The 21,974-nt window shown below is 42.7% G+C and overlaps 1 protein-coding gene across 1 annotated transcript in view; it reads right to left on the reverse strand.

Moving 5' to 3' along the window:
- Nucleotides 1-21,974, reverse strand: part of NPEPPS (aminopeptidase puromycin sensitive) — a 70,311-nt gene that overhangs the window by 24,383 nt on the left and 23,954 nt on the right. Inside the window, exons 3-6 of the mRNA XM_077252274.1 lie at nt 10,575-10,652; nt 10,028-10,149; nt 6,166-6,273; nt 3,269-3,469 (exon numbers count right to left, since the gene is read on the reverse strand). Of these exons, the coding sequence (XP_077108389.1) occupies nt 3,269-3,469; nt 6,166-6,273; nt 10,028-10,149; nt 10,575-10,652 (509 nt within the window). The remainder of the gene's footprint in view (nt 1-3,268; nt 3,470-6,165; nt 6,274-10,027; nt 10,150-10,574; nt 10,653-21,974) is intronic.

Here is a 21,974-nt window from a genome sequence, read left to right on the forward strand (position 1 = left end):
GGATCCCTGAACGGGCGGTCCCCTGTCAGCTGGTCGGCCCCCGCACTTACCTTGTGCGATGGGGCCGATGCTCCATCCACCTTCACCTTAGTAGGGAGAGGGTGGAGAGCTTCTGCCGCCGTGCAACATCCGCTATGTTCAGTGGTGATGCAGTGGGCGGCTGCACGGACGCCATGGCATTCTGTCCGGCTGTGCCCTGGCTCCAGGAAACTTAGGTGGATGATTAGTCCCCGTGGTCGCCTGACAGGGAGGGAGGGAGATCGGAACGCTAAGGAACCGTCGCCACACTGGAAAGTGAGCCAGGGCTGGCATCCATCGTCGCGGGAAAGGATACAGGAGGAACGCTCCATGTACTTGCCCGTTGTTGGTGCGGGAGAGATCAGAGCTGAAAATTTGCCTGTCGCTCCCTTCCATTAAAAACAAAAATTGGTGGGGTCCTGAGGACCCAAGTGCCTCCTGAGACACTAAGTAAGAACTGGCTCTGGATTGTCCAGCCTGTGGGTGTATACTGCAGGGGAGGAGTTAATCTTTTGTGTGTGTTTAACTTAGTGTCCTCCTGGAGGCAGCAGCATAACACCCATTCGTCCTGTGTCCCCCAATGATACGTAGGAGAAATCTGTAATTTTTATTGTAGGTACACTTCAACTGAGACAGAATCTTAAAAAAAAAAATCCTGAAAATCACATTGTATGATTTGTACATAATTTATTTGCATTTTATTGCATGAAATAAGTATTTCATACAATAGAAAAACAAAACTTAATATTTGATACAGAAACCTTTGCAATTACAGAGGTCAGACATTTCCTGTAGTTCTTGACCAAGTTTGCAGACACTGCAGCAGGGATTTTGGCCCACTCCTCCATACAGATCTTCAACGGAACTTTAAGGTTTTGGGACGGTCGCTGGGCAACATTACATTTTAGCTCGAATACTTATAGTTGTGGCCAAAAGTATTGACACCCCTGCAATTCTGTCAGATAATACTCAGTTTCTTCCTGAAAATGATTGCAAACACAAATTCTTTGGTATTATTATCTTCATTTAATTTGTCTTAAATGAAAAAACACAAAAAGAATTGTCCTAAAGCCAAATTGGATATAATTCCACACCAAACATAAAGGGGTGGACAAAAGTATTGGCACTGTTCGAAAAATCATGTGATGCTTCTCTAATTTGTGTAATTAACAGCACCTGTAACTTACCTGTGGCACCTAACAGGTGTTGGCAATAACTAAATCACACTTGCAGCCAGTTGACATGGATTAAAGTTGGCTCAACCTCTCCTGTGTCCTTGTGTGTACCACATTGAGAATGGAGAAAAGAAAGAAGACCAAAGAACTGTCTGAGGACTTGAGAAACCAAACTGTGAGGAAGCATAAGCAATCTCAAGGCTACAAGTCCATCTCCAAAGACCTGAATGTTCCTGTGTCTACACTGTCATCAAGAAGTTTAAAGCCCATGGCACTGTGGCTAACCTCCCTAGATGTGGACGGAAAAGAAAAATTGACAAGAGATTTCAACGCAAGATTTGCGGATGTTGGATAAAGAACCTCAACTAACATCCAAACAAGTTCAAGCTGCCCTGCAGTCCGAGGGTACAATAGTGTCAACCCGTACTATTCGTCAGCGTCTGAATGAAAAGGGACTGTATGGTAGGAGACCCAGGAAGACCCAACTTCTTACCCCGAGACATAAAAAAGCCAGGCTGGAGTTTGCCAAAACTTACCTGAAAAAGCCTAAAACGTTTTGGAAGAATGTTCTCTGGTCAGATGAGACTAAAGTAGAGGTTTTTGGGCAAAAGGCATCAGAGTTTACTGGAGAAAAAAATGCATTCAAAGAAAAGAACACGGTCCCTACAGTCAAACATGGCGGAGGTTCCCTGATGTTTTGGGGTTGCTTTGGTGCCTCTGGCACTGGACTGCTTGACCGTGTGCATGGCATTATGAAGTCTGAAGACTACCAACAAATTTTGCAGCATAATGTAGGGCCCAGTGTGAGAAAGCTGGGTCTCCCTCAGAGGTCATGGGTCTTCCAGCAGGACAATGACCCAAAACACACTTCAAAAAGCACTAGAAAATGGTTTGAGAGAAAGCACTGGAGACTTCTAAGGTGGCCAGCAATGAGTCCAGACCTGAATCCCATAGAACACCTGTGGAGAGATCTAAAAATGGCAGTTTGGAGAAGGCACCCTTCAAATATCAGGGACCTGGAGCAGTTTGCCAAAGAAGAATGGTCTAAAATTCCAGCAGAGCATTGTAAGAAACTCATTGATGGTTACCGGAAGCGGTTGGTCGCAGTTATTTTGGCTAAAGGTTGTGCAACCAAGTATTAGGCTGAGGGTGCCAATACTTTTGTCTGGCCCATTTTTGGAGTTTTGTGTGAAATGATCAATGTTTTGCTTTTTGCTTCATTCTCTTTTGTGTTTTTTCATTTAAAGGGAACCTGTCACCCCGTTTTTTCCGTATGAGATAAAAAATACTGTTAAATAGGGCCTGAGCTGTGCATTACAATAGTGTATTTTGTGGACCCCGATTCCCCACCTATGCTGCCGAAATAAGTTACCAAAGTAGTCGTTTTCGCCTGTCAATCAGGCTGGTCTGGTCAGATGGGCGTGGTGTCTTCCCCCAGATCTTGCTTAGTTTTCCGTTGGTGGCGTAGTGGTGTGCGCATGCCCAAGGTCCCGAATCCACTGCACAGGGGAGTGAAAAGAGCGCGATGTGCGATATTTCATTGGTGATCGGTGGGGGCGGCCATCTTCCTTTGGCCGCGCGTGCGCAGAAGCGGCGCTCTGCTGGCCGCGGCTTCAGGAAAATGGCCGCGGGATGCGCAGATGAGATCGCGGCGGCCATTTTCCTGAACCTTGGGCATGCGCACACCACTATGCCACCAACGGAAAACTAAGCAAGATCTGGGGGAAGACACCACGCCCATCTGACCAGACCAGCCTGATTGACAGGCGAAAACGACTACTTTGGTAACTTATTTCGGCAGCATAGGTGGGGAATCGGGGTCCACAAAATACACTATTGCAATGCACAGCTCAGGCCCTATTTAACAGTATTTTTATCTTATACGGAAAAAACGGGGTGACAGGTTCCCTTTAAGACAAATTAAATGAAGATAATAATACCAAAGAATTTGTGATTGCAATCATTTTCAGGAATAAACTGAGTGTTATCTGACAGAATTGCAGGGGTGTCAATACTTTTGGCCACAACTGTATTTTCTCCACAGTATATACATTTACCAAAGCCAAACAATCTACCTCCAAGGCGAATTTTCCTTGTTCTGCTTTTCCAACTGGTGTGTAAACCCGGACCAGCACTCCATCAGCAGATCGAGTCTCTACGAAGTCGTACTCCCCCACCACAAAGGCCACAAGATAGGTAGACATGACAGGGGTGCGTGCAAATTTCACTTCCACCAGGTTCTCATCATCTGGGTATGGCTTACGTTCAATGAGGTTCTAAACAATGTAATATTTAAAAAATAAATAAAAGAAAAAAAGAAGTTGACACCATCATTTAAAAAGTACAAAATGTAAATCAACAACCATAAGACAAATACAGTATCTGCTCATGGCAGCACCCGAGAACAGCCATTACACAGTACACAGAGCCGTGCTGGACCTGCAAACAGCTGGTACATGAGGTTGCTAGGTGTTGGGCCACCACAAATCTGTTATCCTAATGATCGCTCCTCAATATCAGTTTCCAGGAAACCCTTTTAATAGGGAATGTGTAACCAGAAAAACCCCATTAACCTGCAAATATGGAGTTAATCTGCAGCTTAATAGCGTTAATAACCTGCCTGGCGCTCGCACTTAGCAGAAAATGAACTTTATTCTTCTCGGCAGTATTCCGGTTTCAGTCACGAGGGCCGCTCTGAGTATACAGAGGTGCATCTGTAATGTGCCCCAGGTACTCACTATCAGCCGACCCTAATGCAGAGCCAGTGCAGAGCCGGGGCGCGGTTACAGACAGCACTCTCTATACTTATAGCGGTGACCGAACCAGTGCCTGAAACCGGAATGCTGCTGGGAGGAATAAGGTTTATTTTCTACCCACAGCATTTGGCTAAGTGCAGGTGCCGGGCAGGTTAGGAACGCCATTAACCTGAAGATTAACCCCATATCTGAATGTTAATAGTGTTTTTTTCTGGTGACAGGTTCCCTTTAATATATTTGAGGTTTCATTTTATGCTATTGTAGGATTTAAATGCCTAAACAGTTAAACGTAATATTACACAGGGAATGGTGCAGGCTATATTATATGAACATCAGACCTACTGCTGTTTATCCACCTATATGCCACTATCAATCTTCAATGCTTACTGACCTCCCCGCGATGCCGTTGCGGGGTTCCAGTAAGTTGTCATGGGCTACTTAAAGGGTTATTCTCATCTCAAAGATCCTATCCCAATATGTGGGAGGTGAAATAATAATAATATTAGCAAATACCTATAATTAGAAATGGAGTATAGTTTCTGATTCCGCTATGTCTCTTTCCTCATGTGCAGGAACTTCGGTATCCATGGTTATGACCACTGATTTAGTGACAGTTAGCTAGTTGCTTGCTACTGGTCATAACCATGGATACCTAAGGTCTTGCAATGCCTGCACATGAGGAAAGACACAGAAAATCATAAAAACTACTACATTTCTAATTGAAAATATTTTCAAATGTCATTACACCTACTATATATTGGGATAGGATCTTGGAAATGTGAATACCCCTTTAAGGCTCCTGCTGACACATGTTGGTGCTCTTGTTTAACCTAAAAATAAAGTGAAGAGTAAAAAAAAAAAAAAGTTTGCACAAAATAGAAAAAAAAAAAAGTGTAAGCCACCCCTTTCTACCCACCAAAAAAATTAAAAAGTTATAAAAAGCTTATTTGGTATTGCTACATCCATTAAGGCTGAAGCACGGCATCACCCCAGCCACTCCCCAAAAAATGCAATAAAAGTGATCAAAATGTCAATGTACCACAAAATGCTACAATTTAAATTAATTAGATGGCATGAAAGAACAGCTTTCATACAAATATATCAGCAGAAAGAAAATACAAACCAAATTGTTATTTGTGATCTATCTTTACAAACTATAGAATTTTTTTTTAACAGTTAAAACATTAAAAAAAACCTGTTTACATATAGTATTGTCATAATCATACTAACTTTGAAAAACATGTTGTCATGTAAATTTTAATTACACAACGAATGGTGTAAAAAACAAAACCCAAAAAAACAAAGGCAGAATTTTTTCACCATTTTACTCCACTTAATTTTTTCCCCGTTTTATAGTACATTATATGGTAGCATTTATGGTGTTATTTTAAACCTAGAATAAAAATCCCTCATGCATCTATGTAAATGGAAAAATAAAAACAAAAACAAAATTATGGCGCTTTGAACAAAAAGAGGAAAAAACAAAATCACAAACAATATTTGGCTACATCAATGTCCAAAGACATACTGATAGGGAATCTAGATTGTGAGCCCCATCGGGGACAGTGATGATAATGTGTGCAAAAAACTGTAAAGCGCTGCGGAATATGTTAGCGCTATATAAAAATAAAGATTATTATTATATTTATTATTATCACTACCCCGGTTTTGGAAGAGTAGGAAAAGTTGTAAAAGAATGTATCCCAGTGGATTCCCCTCCTGCTTCAGCACTGCTGTTCTGGCGGACCCTACTGGTTCTGCACATAATGATGCAGGACTGAGGAGACCACTGGAAAGGTGGCACTGAGCAGCTATGGATTTGAATGGTAAGCAGTGACTAGAAATTTTGGAACATTTCCTAATCAGCAGCAAATGTTGTGAAATTCCAGAAAACCCCTTTGAAGGCAATGCAAATAAAACAATGCCTGAATAGCCTCAAAACCCTCAGACAGATCTTTACTTTAGCTGCTCCTGATCTTGGTATGATGGCAGCCTCCCACTGTGAACAGCCTACGTCTCATGAGGACAGTGCAATGGGGAGTAGTGTCACATATAATCTTTTACTGTTTTCCTAATGCTCCAGTCAACAGGTGAGGAAGGGGGGAGGTCACAATTTTACAGCACTGATAAAAACCATGTGTAAAACTGAGGCTAAATAGAAAAAACTACGTATTTGGCTTTATAAGATGCACTTGAGGAGTGAACATAAAATTTACCATGTTTGACAAAGCTACACGATCTTTGGGGACAATCAAAATAACGTCAAAGGTTGCCTTGATAGCCGGTTCATCCCAGCAGGGAAAAGCTCTGCGTGCATCTGTGGCCTGGAAAAGAAAAAAAAACAGGTAGATTTCATGCCATTAAGGGGAGGAATAGGGCAGTATTAATAAAATAGAGAGGTGGCAATACACAGGAAGGATAATAATACAGTTATAAATAACATACCGGTATATAATATTATATACATACAGCTCTGGCAAAAATTAAGAGACCACTGCAAAATTTTCAGTTTGTCTGATTGTTCTCTTTATAGGTATACTTTTGAGTAAAATATTTTATTCTATAAACTATTGACAACATGTCTCTGAAGTTCCAAGCAATACATTTTGTATTTATTTTCTGAAAATGGTCAAAATAACAAAAAAAAAATGGATTGCTTGCAGACCTCAAATAATGCAAAAAAAAAAAAACAAGTTCATAATCATTTAGAAACAACAATACTAATGTTTTAACTCCGGAAGAGTTCAGAAATCAATATTTTGTAGAATAACCATGATTTTTTAATCACAGCTCTCATGTGTCTTGGCATGCTTGCCACCAGTCTTTCACACTGCTTTTGGGTAGTCCTGGTACAAAAACGTAAGCATTTCTTTGTTTGATTGCTTTTGACTATCCATCTTTATTACATTCCAGAGGTTTTCAGTGGGGTTCAGATCTGGAGATTGGGCTGGTTATGACAGGGATTTGATGTGATGGTCCTTCATCCACACCTTGATTGACCTAGCTGTGTGGCATGGCGCATTGTCCTGCTGGAAAAAACAGTCCTCAGAGTTGGGGAACATTGCCTGAGCAAAAGGAATCAACTGCTTTTCCAGGATAACCTTATACGAGGCTTGATTCATACGTCCTTCCCAAAGATTAACCTGCCCAATTCCAGCCTTGCTGAAGCATCCCCAGATCATAACCAATACTCCACCAGTTTTGACAGTGGGTACAAGACACTTGTACGCCTCTCCAGGTCTCCGTCTATCAATTAGACGACCAGGTGTTGATCTGGGGATGCTTTAGCATGGCTGGAATTGGGAGTAGCGAGGAAAAAAAATTGAAAACGCCACGATTATTTATTTTGGGTAGTTGCAACATTGCAATAAAATGCAATAATGGGCGATCAAAAGATCGTATCTACACCAAAATGGCATCAATAAAAATGTCAGCTCGGTGCGCAAAAAATAAGCCCTTAAACAGCCCCAGATCCCGAATAATGGAGACGCTATGGGTTTCGGAAAATGGCAATTTTTTTTTTTTTTTTCCTTTCAAACTTTGGAATTTTTTTTTCACCACTGAGATAAAAAAAAAAAAAGAACCTAGACATGTTTGGTATCTACGAACTTGTAACGACCTGGAAAATCATAATGGCAGGTCAGTTATAGCATTTAGTGAACCTAGTAAAAAAGCCAAACAAAAAACAAGTGTGGGATTGCACTTTTTTTTTGCGATTTCACCGCACTTGGAATTTTTTCCCCCTTTTTCTATTACACGACATGGTAAAAAGAAGCCCTCACATGGCCATTTTGAACAAAAAATAAAAAAGTTATGGCTCTGAGAAGGGGAGCAAAAAATTAAAATCCACCACCAAAGATAAAGACCAGGGTTAAAGAATAATTACTTCACTCTGGTTATGATGTCATTTTCCTGGTAATTTTAATGAACCGGAAGCAAATGATTGTCAGTTATTAAGAAAAATTGTTAAGATGAAAATTGTGTTTGACATCGTTTTATCCCTTTATGTAAATTTTTCCAAAGTTGATCACATTATTAATAAAAAGTCAGTATCTGATGTCAAAAGTTCTGTACAGATTTCACACGAAATGAACAAAGAACATGGGAGTCAAAGTGAGTCACCAAACTGTGGTACGACGCCTAAGAGCAGTAGGGTTGAATGCACGAGTTCTAGTGAAGAAGTCTTTCAACTCTGCTAAGAATCGGAAGGGCTGACTTGAGTTTGCCAAGAACACAGCCAATGTAAAGCGACAGATCGGTCCAAGGTGCTGTGGCCGGATGAATCCAAGTTCAATCTGTTTGGTAGTGATGGTAAGCACTATATGTACCGTTCAATTGGATAACGTAATGATGTAAGGAACCAAACACCTACAGTGAAACATGGTGGGGGCAATGTCATGGTTTGGGGCTACTTTTCTGTATCTGCCATTGGCACTCTGCATAGAATTGATGGAAATATAAATGCTACCATGTACAAGGATATACTGGAGAATGTAATGCTGCCACATGGTAAAATCAAAGTAGGCAGGGGCTGGTAATTCCAGTAAGACAATGATCCTAAGCACATATCCAATTTACTCAAAAATTGGTTAGAAAAAAAAAAAATGTTCGCTTGTTGCAATGGCCAAGCCAATCACCTGATTTAAACCCTATAGAGCACCTTTGGGATGAGTTAGGGTAAGTTCACACAGAGCGTTTTTTAGGCTAATATTCAGCTGCTTTTTACAATACCAGCAAAGCCTATGAGATTTCAGAAATCTCATGCACACACATTGGTTTTTTGCTTCATCAATATTTTGTGCTTTGCCGCTTTTTTTTGGACATAGAGCATGTCACTTCTTTCAGCGTTTTTGCTGCGTTTTTTCACCCATTGACTTGAATGGGTGTTGAAAAAAAGTGCAGCAAAAATGCAGGTATCATTATTTGCTGCGTTTTTGCTACTGAAAATCCAAGGACATTAGCATGGACAAAGAGAAAAAAAAAACGCACCAAAAACGCAACAAATGCACAACAAAAAACGCACCAAAAACGCACCTAAACCTGCGTTTTTTGACGCAGCTTCTTTCCTGCCAAGAAGATCAGGTTTTGCTGCAGAAAAAAAAGCAGCAAAAAACGCCCTGTGAACTAACCCTTAGAGTGACGAGTTGGGGCCCGTACCCATAGCAAAAAAGAAGAATTATTTGCAGATTTGCAAAATGGAATGGGGCAAGATCTCTCAGGAGGTCCGAAATAGCCTAGTGGTTTCAATGTCCTGTCGGTGTGGTGCACTAATTTAAGCAAGAGGCTATGCTACAAAATACTAAGTTATGGCATTGTAAACAATGAATACTATCTGTGTTGTGATCAATAAATAGTACATGTAAAACTTTTGGCAGTCAGTTCTCTTTAATTAAATGACCATACTTACATTATAAAGTATTTTAGTCTTAACCAAGGTCTTGCATCATGACAAATTCATCACCAGGAAAATGGAATCAAAACAACCAGACAGAAGTAAATCACAAAAAAAAAAAAGAAGCAAAGCTTTTGGTCGCCACTGTATGTAAGTGCAGCACGCGAACAGTCTAAAAAATGCTGAGTACCACCACCCTGCCAGAGACCATATGGGCATTCTTTTGGGCCTAGGACTGACTGAGTCTTCTATTTAATATTTCTATTCAATGCAGTATTTTATCAGAATCTAGTCTATTACTGGATTCCTTTTCTTCATTACTATGGCTATGTCCGTGCGTAAACTAAACACTGTGTGGCCACTGCTGTACAATGTGAACATTGATCCTTTTGGACTGTTTCCTTCTATTCAACCCTATTAGAAATGTTACAAGTTACTGCAGCCTATTCCATTCTATGACCGGTACAAACACCTCATTAAAAGGAATATTCTGCCCCCACATCAGATTAGCGGGGCCAGTGATGTCACATCCACCGCTACCTGACGCGAAGTGAGTATATTAGAGGTAGTAACAGACGGGATGTTACCGGCCATTCCGATGGGTAATGGAGCTTAGCCGTAATACCCCTTCAGGCTGACCCATACTGTGACTCCAGTAATCCAACCAAGGATACATATTACCTTACCTCAAACTGAGTGACGGCAGCATAGCGAACTTCTCCAGATGTTGTGGAATATTTACTGCGATAGAAACCCTTCATCTTATCATTCAGCTCTCCGACAAAATCAATCTTCAGCATCCCGGTACCTAACATACATAAGAAAGCATAAACCAGAGGCGGGAGATTCCCTACACAGCCCTAATACCATTAGATGGTGAACAGCGGGATCTCAATAACCAGGGTGCAGAAGAAGAGCACGTACATGGACAGGACTAAATGTTACAGCCATCAGGAGGCGTCTGGGAAACATGAAAGTAGAATTCCAAATCTAAAACGGCAATTAAGTCTGATCAAAGACCTGTGATCCCAGAAGAGGACTAGCACATATACACGACACCTAGAGGGAGAACATATAGAAGACTTTGCCCGCTTTTGAGCCTAAGTAGGGCGCCTCTGAGCAGGATTAGCCGGGGGGCACCACAGAGGAGACTCCTTAAGGGGCCACTCAGCTAATCACACCAGGCACCAGAAGTACAATACAGCAATGACTTTTGATCAGCGGATCTCTTACCCTTTTGTAATGTACTGGGGAAGGACAGAGTCACTTTCTCATCTTCATTCTGGTAGTTAAAACCTGTGGCGTGGATCTCTAGAGAAAAAAAATAAATCAGGTTATACGAACAGACAGACATTATGGATCAAACTTGCACTCTTTTTGAGAACACATTCAATGCTATTCCAATGGTTTTCTAATTACAAAAGGAAATTATCTGCCACTTGCCACCTTTTATCCCGGCTATAGTTTTTACCATGCAGCAGGATAGCTGGTCAGGAGCCATGTGTACTGGATACATATATGTTATCAATCATACATTAATGATAAAGCAGTGTCTGCTGGGTGCTCGCTTTCTCTACACCCCTCCCACCCTCTTAGGTTGACTGTCGATACTCTGCCTCCAGCGACATAGAACATCATACACAATCATGATCAACACCAGTGGAAAGAGACGGAGTATTTAAAGGGAATCTGTCAGCAGATTGTAATCTGATAGCAGCATAATGTAGTGGCTGAGACCCTATTTCCAGTGATGTGTCACTTACTAGGCTGTGTGTTATTGCTTCAATAAAATCAGTGTTTTATCAGGAAAAAAATCACTGCAGGTCTAGCTGCCTCGTGCCTCCTAGACAACTACTTCCCGCCCTCACCATTGATTGACCAAAAGCTACTCATCAGTGGTGGGGGCCGGGTATTATAGGGCTCAGCGTTCAGAGCTCTGCAGAAGAGAAAACAGTAATTGTATCAAAACGACAGCATAAAGACCAGTAAATAATACATAGATGGAATCTGAGTCCGCCCCTACATTATGCTGCGCTTATGTTACATAGAAAGCCTGCTGACAGATTCACTTTAAAGAAAATCATCAGGGCACTTCACAGGGGTGGTAGAAGTCCAATTTGGTTAATACAAATTGAGGACAGATTACCTTTAACATCAGCTACATGGTTTTCCTAGTGTCTGCTATGATCCCTTTTCCTTTGACAAGCATGCAGCTATATGAATATAGATACCTGGGGGTATACAGGGTTACGATAGCCCAATTACCACAGACACCCTCCTGCCTTCTCTCAACACCCACGTGAATTCCCATGACACATATGCAGGTGTCGGTGCTTATGAACCAGATGAGCCTACAAGTCTATGAGTCAGTCTGCAAGCCTTTTTGCAAGCTCCTAGAACACAGTCTTGAAGACAAAAAAAATAGGGGTTCACCTCTAACCTAATCTATATTAAGAGGGGACGCGAGAGGGTTTAATATCCGTAAAAACAAAAAATGCAAAATGGATGTCTCCTAGGATGTTTTTTTTTTTTTTTTTTACACCTAGGGATTATAACGTGAGACAAAAGTAGAACAAGGATATTTACTATACATGTTGCCATTATGTTCACTGTCATTTTAAATAAGTCTAATGCGTGTGTACATTTGTAGCTTTCTCTGAAGCCCAAGCAATTATTCTAAAAGGAAAACCATGAATTCAGACAAGTATTTAATAGTGCTGCTCAGAGAGGGGGCAATCGTCCCAATAATACTGCTGGCGGAGGCCTCACACCTTATTATTTAGCAAAGCTAGGAGCGGAGAGCCTCTATTCATTCTCTATTGCTATCTCCACAGCCCAAGTCCCCAGACAGAAAATGGAAAAAAGGGAAACAAATACCATGAAAACTTTGCACCCACGGACTAAATGGATTAATTCTCTGCAATAGGGGCATTGTCAGACTGGCACTGAGCCCGCCGATGACAGTAGACTAAGCTGGCATCCAGAGCAGAGCTGAGCTCATACCTGGCACATTAGGGCGTACTATAGACTTATGTCAGCACAAAACAGCAGACAGACAGCTCTCTTTATACACAGCCGACATTGTAATCCAAGCGGTTGTGCGGCCAGGGCAACGGTTTCGGCACGGCTATGTGGCAGACGCGATCCATACAGAAACATTCAGCACTATATGTAGACGCAAAGGGAAAAAAAAGATTCAAATACGGGGAAGCAATTATTATCACATACATTATAGGACAGTTCCAATTACCTATGATTAGAGATGAGCGAACCTGAACTTAAGGGTTTAGCTTAGGAGAGAGGGGTGGGACACCGACTAAACTAACGGTCGGGTACCAGAACCCAAACTTCCACGAGTGCGCTCATGTCTACTTATGATACATCAGCTACTTTTACACATTCTCTAGCTTTGCATTGTTTGCTATTCCACATTACGGCATATCTTTTATATAATAGCTGATATTTACATGACACAAAAGTTTCATGGCCAGGAAATGTATTACTGACTTCCACAAAAGTCAGCTGGGAGGAGCATATATAAGCCCCGCCCATTGTTAATCGACCCCCCATCTTGCAGTGTGCCCCATTTCATGCAGATGTGGAAGAGGACAAGGGAAAGTTGCACACAAGGATCAGGTGAGAATTAGCCTCATTATCCAGTTATCTATATTAAAGGGGTACACATTTCTGAATATGCAATAAAAGCTAGAGATATCGGATAGATGCAGGTCCTAGACCCAGAGCCATCTTCAGACCAGAAGGCCCCAACCAGTCTAGTGGCAGCTGTGAACGGAGAGAGAGCCGAACATGAGTGGCTCTTTATCATCATTTACCATTTCTTGGGAATGTTTCCTTCCTTTTGTTCTCAGTGGGAGAAACAAAATAGGAATCTTGTGGGTGTGATACCTTTTAATGGCTAACAAAATATAGTGAATGATGTTACAAAGCAAGCTTTCGAGACTGCTTACGTCTTTTCATCAGGCCGATATGACAAGATATTTGAGGAAACCCAATTCTATACAGTAACGAGTCCAGGCATGGTGTGATACATACACTCTCGCTCCCTAAAACTCAATGTAGACAAAACCGAACTCATCATCTTCCCCCCACCCCGCGTATCCCCCCTACCCTATCTATCTATTATGGTAAACAGCATCACACTCTCCCGCACCTGTAATCCGCTGCATCGGAGTAACTCTCGACTCTGCCCTGTCCTTCAAACCGCACGTTCAAACTCTTGCCACCTCCTGTCGCCTCCAACTCAAAAATATTGCCAGAATCCATCCCTTCCTCAGCCCTCAATCTACTAATACTCTTGTGCATGCCCTCATTATCTCACGCCTCAATTACTGCAACACCCTCCTCTGTGGCCTCCCTCTTTTGCACCACTCCAGTCTGTCCACAACTCTGTTGCCCGGCTAATCCACCTCTCTCCTCGATACTCCCATTTCTCCCCTCTGCAAATCCCCCACTGGCTCCCAATTCCCCAACGAATCCAGTTCAAACTACCAACACTGATCTACAAAGCCATCCACAACCTGTCTCTCCCTATATCTCTGAACTAATCTCCCAATATCTTCCCTCAGTAATTGTCGCTCCTCCCAAGACCTCCTACTCTCCTCCACACATTCATTCCTCACACAACCACCTCCAAGATTTCTCTCAAATATCCCCCATCCATTCCACGCCTCAACACGTCAGATTATACACCACCCTCGGATACTTCAGACAGAACCTGAAAACCCATCTCTTCAGGAAAGCCTACAGCCTGCAATAACCATTCTGCCGCCTCACCCCCGACCTTCTGGCTCTTCCCCATTATCGCGTAGAATGTAAGTCCGCAAGGACAGGGTCCTCTCCCCTCTGTACCAGTATGTCAATGTAAATTTGTTTACTGTAAACGATATCTATAACTCTGTATGTAACCCCTTACTCATGTACAGCACCATGGATTTAATGGTGCTATAAAAATAAATAAATAATAATAATAATAGACATTTAAATAAACAGACACTGAGCTTAAGGCTGAGTCACACATAACGATATCGTTAACGATATCGTTGCAACGTCACGCTTTTGGTGACGTAGCAACGATCCTGCTAACGATCTCGTTATGTGTGACAGCGACCAACGATCAGGTTCCTGCTGGGAGATCGTTGGTCGTTGGGGAATGATCAGGACCATTTTTTGGTCGCTGATCACCAGCTGTCATCGCTGGATCCGCGTGTGTGACGCCGATCCAGCGATGTGTTCACTTGTAACCAGGGTAAATATCGGGTTACTAAGTGCAGGGCCGCGCTTAGTAACCCGATATTTACCCTGGTTACCATTGTAAAAGTTAAAAAAAATAAAACACAGTACATACTCACATTCTGATGTCTGTCACGTCCCCCGCCGGCGTCCACAGGGTTAAAGCTGCTTTCGGCAGGAGTGCTGCTAATGCATTATGCAGCGGGATCCGACCTGTAGTGCGGCTGAGTTCGGATTTGATTAGGTCGATTTAACTGAGGTTTTTCCCTTTTTCTTCCCCTCCCCTCCTTCTACTCCTTACTGTCTTGTCTTGTCTTTGTCATTTACGTCTTTGTAAAATTAAGGTCATTTATAGCCTTACATCATTTATGTCGTTTGTTGTTCATGCACACTATGCAGAGACTGGGTGCTTGTGCGACCCTGTTTTGTGGTGCCATGTTTGATGGAATGAAAATTTTATGGTTAAAAAAAATATTCGCACTGAGCGCTGTAAGCATTCTCTAGTGACGGCGCTGTCAGCGGGCGGTCATGCAATTTGCATACTCCCAGCCACATTCCGACTAGACTATCCAGCCTCGCTCAATACACTTGTACCCAGCAAACCACATACTTGTGGTCACACACTCACCATCAGCACCGGAGAATCCTCACTTACAGCACGCGGGATGTGAGGATTCACAGCTACAGTCACAGAGTGACTGCAGACTTGTAGCCTAAGGCCGGACAAACCCCTTTAATACTTGTAACAAATGCAATGAAATGCATAAAGGAATTTGTCAGAACGATCCACCCCAAACTGTTTATATGGTCATCTTTCTCCTTGAAAGATATGGTCATCCACACCTTTACTGGTGCAATCTGTTGTTCCTTGATGAAATAATCGCTGATTTAATTGATTTTGTCAAACGTCTCAAGCCTCTGCCGCCTTTGCTTTATTTCCGACAACATCCACCTTCCAGTGCTTGACTGACAACTCACCAGCTATGTAGTCAAGATAGTGAGCTGTCAGTCAAGCAGAAAATAGTGGGGTTGGGCAGAGAAAAAAAGCAAGAGACGCAGAGGCTTGGGAAATGCTCTGAACAGGCCTAGAGCACTTAACCCTCATTTGCATATGCATTAAAGCTCATTCGTGCAACAAATTGCATAAATTAAGGTGTGGATGACATTATCTTTTTAAAGAGGAGCCTGACCATATAAACAGTTGGGGAGTAGGATAATTCTGAAAGATTCTCCTGCATTAAACCTTGCTCCTGGCTGTGGCTGCAGGAGACGACAGATGGCATTCTGACACCGAGTCAGAGAGCGATGACAGCAGTGCACAGCGGGCAGCAATGTGTATGATGTGATCTACAGGCCGTCTATGGAGGCTTCTCTGCTCACCTTCACATGGTGCCAATCTGTTCCCACTAGGCAGATACATCAAGAACTGTAATCCTCAGTCAATGAGCGGGCCCCTTGGGGAAATGTGCACACCATTTCTGTAATGATGAATGTATTCTCAGACTCAACCAACGAGGACCACACTGGATATAGAGCTACCATGCGCTCCACAGGTGCACAACTGGTACCAGCATGGAAAGCTGTCCTATAATAGGGACACCAGAAGGCTGGCTGTGGCAGCAGATATCTGATTGTACTGTTCCAAGTCCATACCAGGATACCCAGTGCAATGCAGCTTATGGCATGACAGGGGTTAGCACGTCTATCGGGTTAGTATAGTATGCTGGAAATGTTTCACTGATGCGTCCTAGCCATTTGGCAGCCGACCAAGGAATGTCCGTGGCAAGACTAAACCTGTGATGTGCTGGTAGGAGAGGAGCATGGAAAACTGTGGGGGAACCAAGCCAATTTTACGTGATGCTTATTAACCAAAATGACTGGCCATTGACAGGCAGCCCTTTACTGGCAGATGTAGGTTTGTCTGTCCACTCCAGGCCTTTAGAATTTGTGAGAGCTGTGCAGGAGGTGCATGCTTGTATACTGCGGATTGCAGACACACAACCCTGCACCCTCCTCCCCCAGCACTGACAGTATAAATCCAGCTTAGCTCTGCTCTCTGGCACGGCCAGAAAGCTCCATTAGTGCATTTGTCTCCTTAATAACCTGATGCACTAATGGCTTGTAAATTACAGCATCACAGATCAAAATAATCAAATCCAAAATGGTTACCTCTCGGTCACAGAAGATGGTACAAGAGACATGGCTGATCTTTGCTGGTTTCAATATGAAAACCAATCTCAAACTGCTATATACATGCAACCCATTTTTATTATCGACGCCAAGTGTGTGAAACCTGCCGCCCGGGGGCCACAATGTAGTGGACCAACCACCAGGACACAGGCCAGATGGTGCAGAAAAACATGGCAGTCAAAGGCAAGCAGAATCCTTCTGATGTGGAGACTGCAATCAGGTGACGACACAGCTTCCTGCACTTAACATGAATATAGGGGCAAGACTCGGAGGACACGTGGGGACCCTCAGAGAGACTAAATAACACTGGAGCACAGATAATCCACATCATATTACAGCAGCAGGAATGTGGAAGAAATGTTACAAAAGTCCCCGTGTATTCCTGCAAATTTTCTTCAGAAATATTTTTCCAACAAATTCTAGATTTGCGGTCTTACGCTAATGGGGGAACTATGGATAGTATGATTTTCTGCCGGCCCTGAGAAAGGAGGAGGAGTGGAGGTGGCTGATGTGCCATAATTGTCACTGAAATGAGTGGTCTCACAAGAAAGAACCACTTTCAGAATGCAGCCCCCAGGGCGATTAGCCGATCATGCCGGGTGAAGCTGCGGTCTGCCAGGCATATGCCCTGCAGCTGTATGAACTGGCGGCCATTCAGTTATATGCCAATCCTTGTAGTCCTCTAATGGGATGGGAGCCACTACTGCAGATAAATCATTATAGGCAGGGGTTTTCTTCATAAGAGAACCCCTTTAAGTTTTAATAGGACCCTTGAAACTAGTACAAGCTGGAAAAAAATGGTCATCCACCACTGATGTACACCATGCCATAAACCTGGAGTTTGTACAATTAACTAATGATACAATACCACATTGTTTCAGTGGATAGCACTGGAGCCTTGCAGCGCTGGGGTCCTGGGTTCAAATCCCACCAAGGACAACATTTGCAAGTTTTTATGTTCTCCCCGTGTTTGTGTGGGTTTCTTCCTACACTCCAAGGACAATACTGATAGGGAGTCCATTTTGTGAGCCCCAATGGGAGAGGGATTATAATGTCTGCAAAGCGCTGTGGAATATGATGGCGCTATATAAATAAGCATAATAAATAATAAGAAATGCACGCTGCACTCATACAAAGCCATTATATCTTCGCTCTTTGCATGGGCTTTTATAAACCACAGAAATGATTGTGTATTCAGTGACCTGTTCATCTCATTCAACTCCATCATTGGACACGTCCGGTTTCCCGGGCCAGCAACATCTGGCTTACATTCAGTATTCTGTATATTTTCAATCTGAAAAAAAAATGGAGTGTTGGAAGGGGATGGGGTAGCAGGCAGGATGCATTAGAGATCCTGGATGTGTGTGCCTGTTTGAGTCCAATAAATTATCATTCAGAGTTTAGACAATGATGGCAGGCATTAGCGATACTCCACAGTCATTTATACAGAGCCGTGCTCTGATCTCAAGAGTACATCTCGACATCCCCCTTATTCCCAATCCTATGTGTTTCTCAAGGAAAGGCAAAAGCTTGCAAATCCAAAGACACCAGCTACCAGATTTCACATTAGAATCTGCATAAATTATTAAAAAGATCTTAGATCTATTGAGGCTGGTGTACGTACCGTGACAATCCATGTCAGGAAATAGGATCCTGATATTAAAAGGAATCTGTCACCTCATTTTTCACATATAAGCTGCAGCTACCACCATCAGGGGCTTATCTACAGCATTCTGTAATGCTGTAGATAAGCCCCCCGATGTATCCTGAAAGATAAGAAAAACAAGTTAGATTTTGCTCACCCAGGGGTGGTCCTGGTCCGATGGGCATCGTGGGTCCGGCGCCTCCCATCTTCATACAATGATGTCCTCTTCCTTGCTTCTGCCGCGGCTCCGGTGCAGGTGTACTGATTTGCCCTGTTGAGGGCAGCATAAAGTACTGCAGTGCGCAGGTGTTGGCCGCAGTGCGCAGGTGTTGGGCCTCTTTGACCTTTCCCAGCGCCTGCGCACTGCAGTACTTTGCTCTGCCCTCAACAGGGCAAATCAGTACACCTGCACCGGAGCTGCGACAGAAGCAAGGAAGAGGACATCATTGTATTTAGGTGGGAGGCGCCGGACCCGAGACGCCCATCAGACCCGGACCGCCCCTGGGTGAGCAAAATCTAACTTGCTTTTCTTCTCTTTCAGGTTACATTGGGGGCTTATCTACAGCATTATAGAATGCTGTAGATAAGCCCCTAATGGCAATGGCCGCAGCTTATATGCGAAAAATGAGGTGACAGATTCCCTTTAAGATGAGTTTTTAAGAATCCAACTATAGAATTAAATAGCTTATGAGTACAAGTGTATTCAGTCTGCATCCACCCAGCCCGAGTGACCGATGCAGCTTGTACAGAGCAGAGAGCTCAGCAGCCGCAGTGAGGATGAACACAAATCAGGCAAGATAGATGGGGGCTGAGGTGAACTTTTGTAAAGGAGTAAACAGCTATACGGACATGGATTTTACGGTAAGTACAGTAGTCTCATCAAGTCTTAATGTATGCAGTTTGTATTGTGAAATCTGGTTAACAGATCCACTAAACATACAGGACAATGACAATTTTTGAGTCAATGGGTAAAGGGCACCTGGAGAAAATCTGCATCATAAAGACATATCTCTGCCTGGCATTTCTGGTGCTACATGTGCTTGTCTTGTTAAGTAAGGAGTGAAAGAATAAAAGTGCTATAAAAATTCTAATAGCTTGTGGAAAATTAACAGTTTTGCTTCTGTGTCAGATCTGTATGTAACAGGTGTGGCAGTGACTGAGAAGGATGATCCCCCATCCCTCCATGGCTTGTAGTAGCAGAGGGTCAAATTGTGCAGATCTGATCGTCATTCAGCAGGTTTGCTCCATTAATATACAGTGACAATCATTTTTAGCAGCTTCATCACAGGGCTACAAGCTACACCTGAAAAGTCACGAGCTGCAGGAAAAATACAAAAATAAAAAAAAAATCAGCTCCAAGTTGCTATCCAATGTATTGAATGCTAGCAGAGCATTACTGAGGCCAACAGTAAATGCAACCGGAGACAACAAGGTCTTTACACAGACCATGCAGAGTTATCTCTGGTAGTGTATAATATAGTCTAGCATAGTGATGATGGCCGAACATTTCTAGTAGAAATTAGGTGCAGGTAACAATACTCACTATCCTCCCAGCCCCATACCCACAGTCTGCTGAAATTGGTAGATTCCGCCTTCTAATGTGTATGGCCAAGTTTAGGTTTCATGCACACAACCATATCATAGCTCTCCTTAGGGTTAGAGTTGCACAGGGCAGTAATAGGCACCCATATACATTTATACAGAACTTCTAGTTACGTTTTTATTCTCATGGATTCATGTGGAATACATCAGAAAACAAAATGTGCCACAACATTCTCATGATGCAGGTAAGGATGCACCATCAGGGTTGTCAGTTGCCCAAAAAATCCCAGACTGGCCATGAAAACAGCCCCCCCCCCCACTCACCCATCGGTAAAATAAAATGGATGAGTCTCTAATTATTTTACAGTAAGTGCAGTCTTCGTATCACAATTATGGGCTGTAGACGTATAACACTTCTAATATTGAAGGGATGGTCTGGAGTTCAAATTAATTTTTATCCTAAATCTCCATCTACAGTGGGGGGAAAAGTATTTGATCCCTTGCTGATTTTGTTTGTTTGCCCACTGACAAAGACATGCACAGTCTATAATTTTATGGGTAGGTTAATTTTAACATTGAGAGATAGAATATCAAAAATAAAGTCTGGATTTTATCTCCCACATAAAGTAGAAATTGATTTTGGTGCACACATCAGCTGTCCCGATTCTCAGGCTCTGTAACTTGCCACCAACTATTAGCAGTTTCTCTTCATCAGCATTCTGCCAGCACTACAGATGCAGGAACTTCCTTTTCTTTCTTTTCCAGCTTGCACTGCCCCTGCATTACCCAATGTCTTTCCTGCACCTAGATAAAAGCCCACATCCCTCTTTGTATGCAGTGTATCAGACAGGAGAGCAGGAGCAAAATGACAAAGCTGTGCACACTAGTAATCCTCTAAGCCATCTGTGTCTCTGCTGCTAGAGATGGGGAACATTTGGCAATAGGCAGTGGTCAACAAGTTAAGACAGAAGAAATAACAATTGATTTGCAAATCGCCAAATGAGATCAAGCTTTCTGAAAGTACAGTGACCATTACATCTACCGTAGTACTGCTATAGCGCAGGAGAGTACATTACAGGACCACATACTAAATGTCTCTGTCCTCAGCACCCCTCAGATATAACTTATCAAATAAAAATAAATCACAAATGGCCCACAGATGTGATAGCCATCCTTTCAGGAATGAGTTAAACTGTGCCAACATGAAGCCCATAACTGCAAGGAGATCTCCGTTCCATCAGAACGTCCTCCTTCACCATCTTCATACTTGGAATTCTCTCCCATTAGAGCTGTCACACACCATGATGTATCCCTGCCCTATACAAGGACCTCCCAGGCCACTCACACACCAGATGCCACAAGCAGATGTAAACCTCACATTTTATCACATAGGAGTCACCTTCATGCCAATGAGCCTTCACACATCGCACTTACAATATATGATGGGACCTGCTGCATACACTTTCTGCTCCTTAAGCATAGTACCATCAGCTTTTTTGCCCATTCTAAAGTAGCTCTTTCCTCCCAAGCATTTCAAAGCTAATTCATCAGGCGCTGCAGTCACTTGATTCGCTTCCTCTTCCCCTGCTTGACCCTCTGCAAGCTCATCTGTCATTTGCTGTACTCAACAAAAGTCATGTATGTCACGATCAGCCCTGCGCTTCCTTCTGAAACTACATTCAATGGCTCAGTGGACTTCCCCTATGCAACCAATATTTATAGAAAAATATTACTTTTCAGTAATACTGGGACTTTTTAGATCTACGATTACTAATACAAAAAAAAACAACACACGAAATGGTTCATCACCACCTTCAGAATTCTCTCATACTTCACTGGGTCCTTTTTTGAGGACGTTGGTTTGTAGACAATGCTCTTAATACCCTGGGGCACCAGTAAAATTAAGTATTACCAGTGCCGAATATTTCACATACTGGAATCAGGTCTCAACTTGGAAACTAAGTGTGGGTATCAGTACCAGCTAAATAGTTCAATACTAGGCAAAA

Source organism: Ranitomeya variabilis, chromosome 4 (assembly GCF_051348905.1).
Source record: "Ranitomeya variabilis isolate aRanVar5 chromosome 4, aRanVar5.hap1, whole genome shotgun sequence".
Taxonomy (NCBI): Eukaryota; Metazoa; Chordata; class Amphibia; order Anura; family Dendrobatidae; genus Ranitomeya; species Ranitomeya variabilis.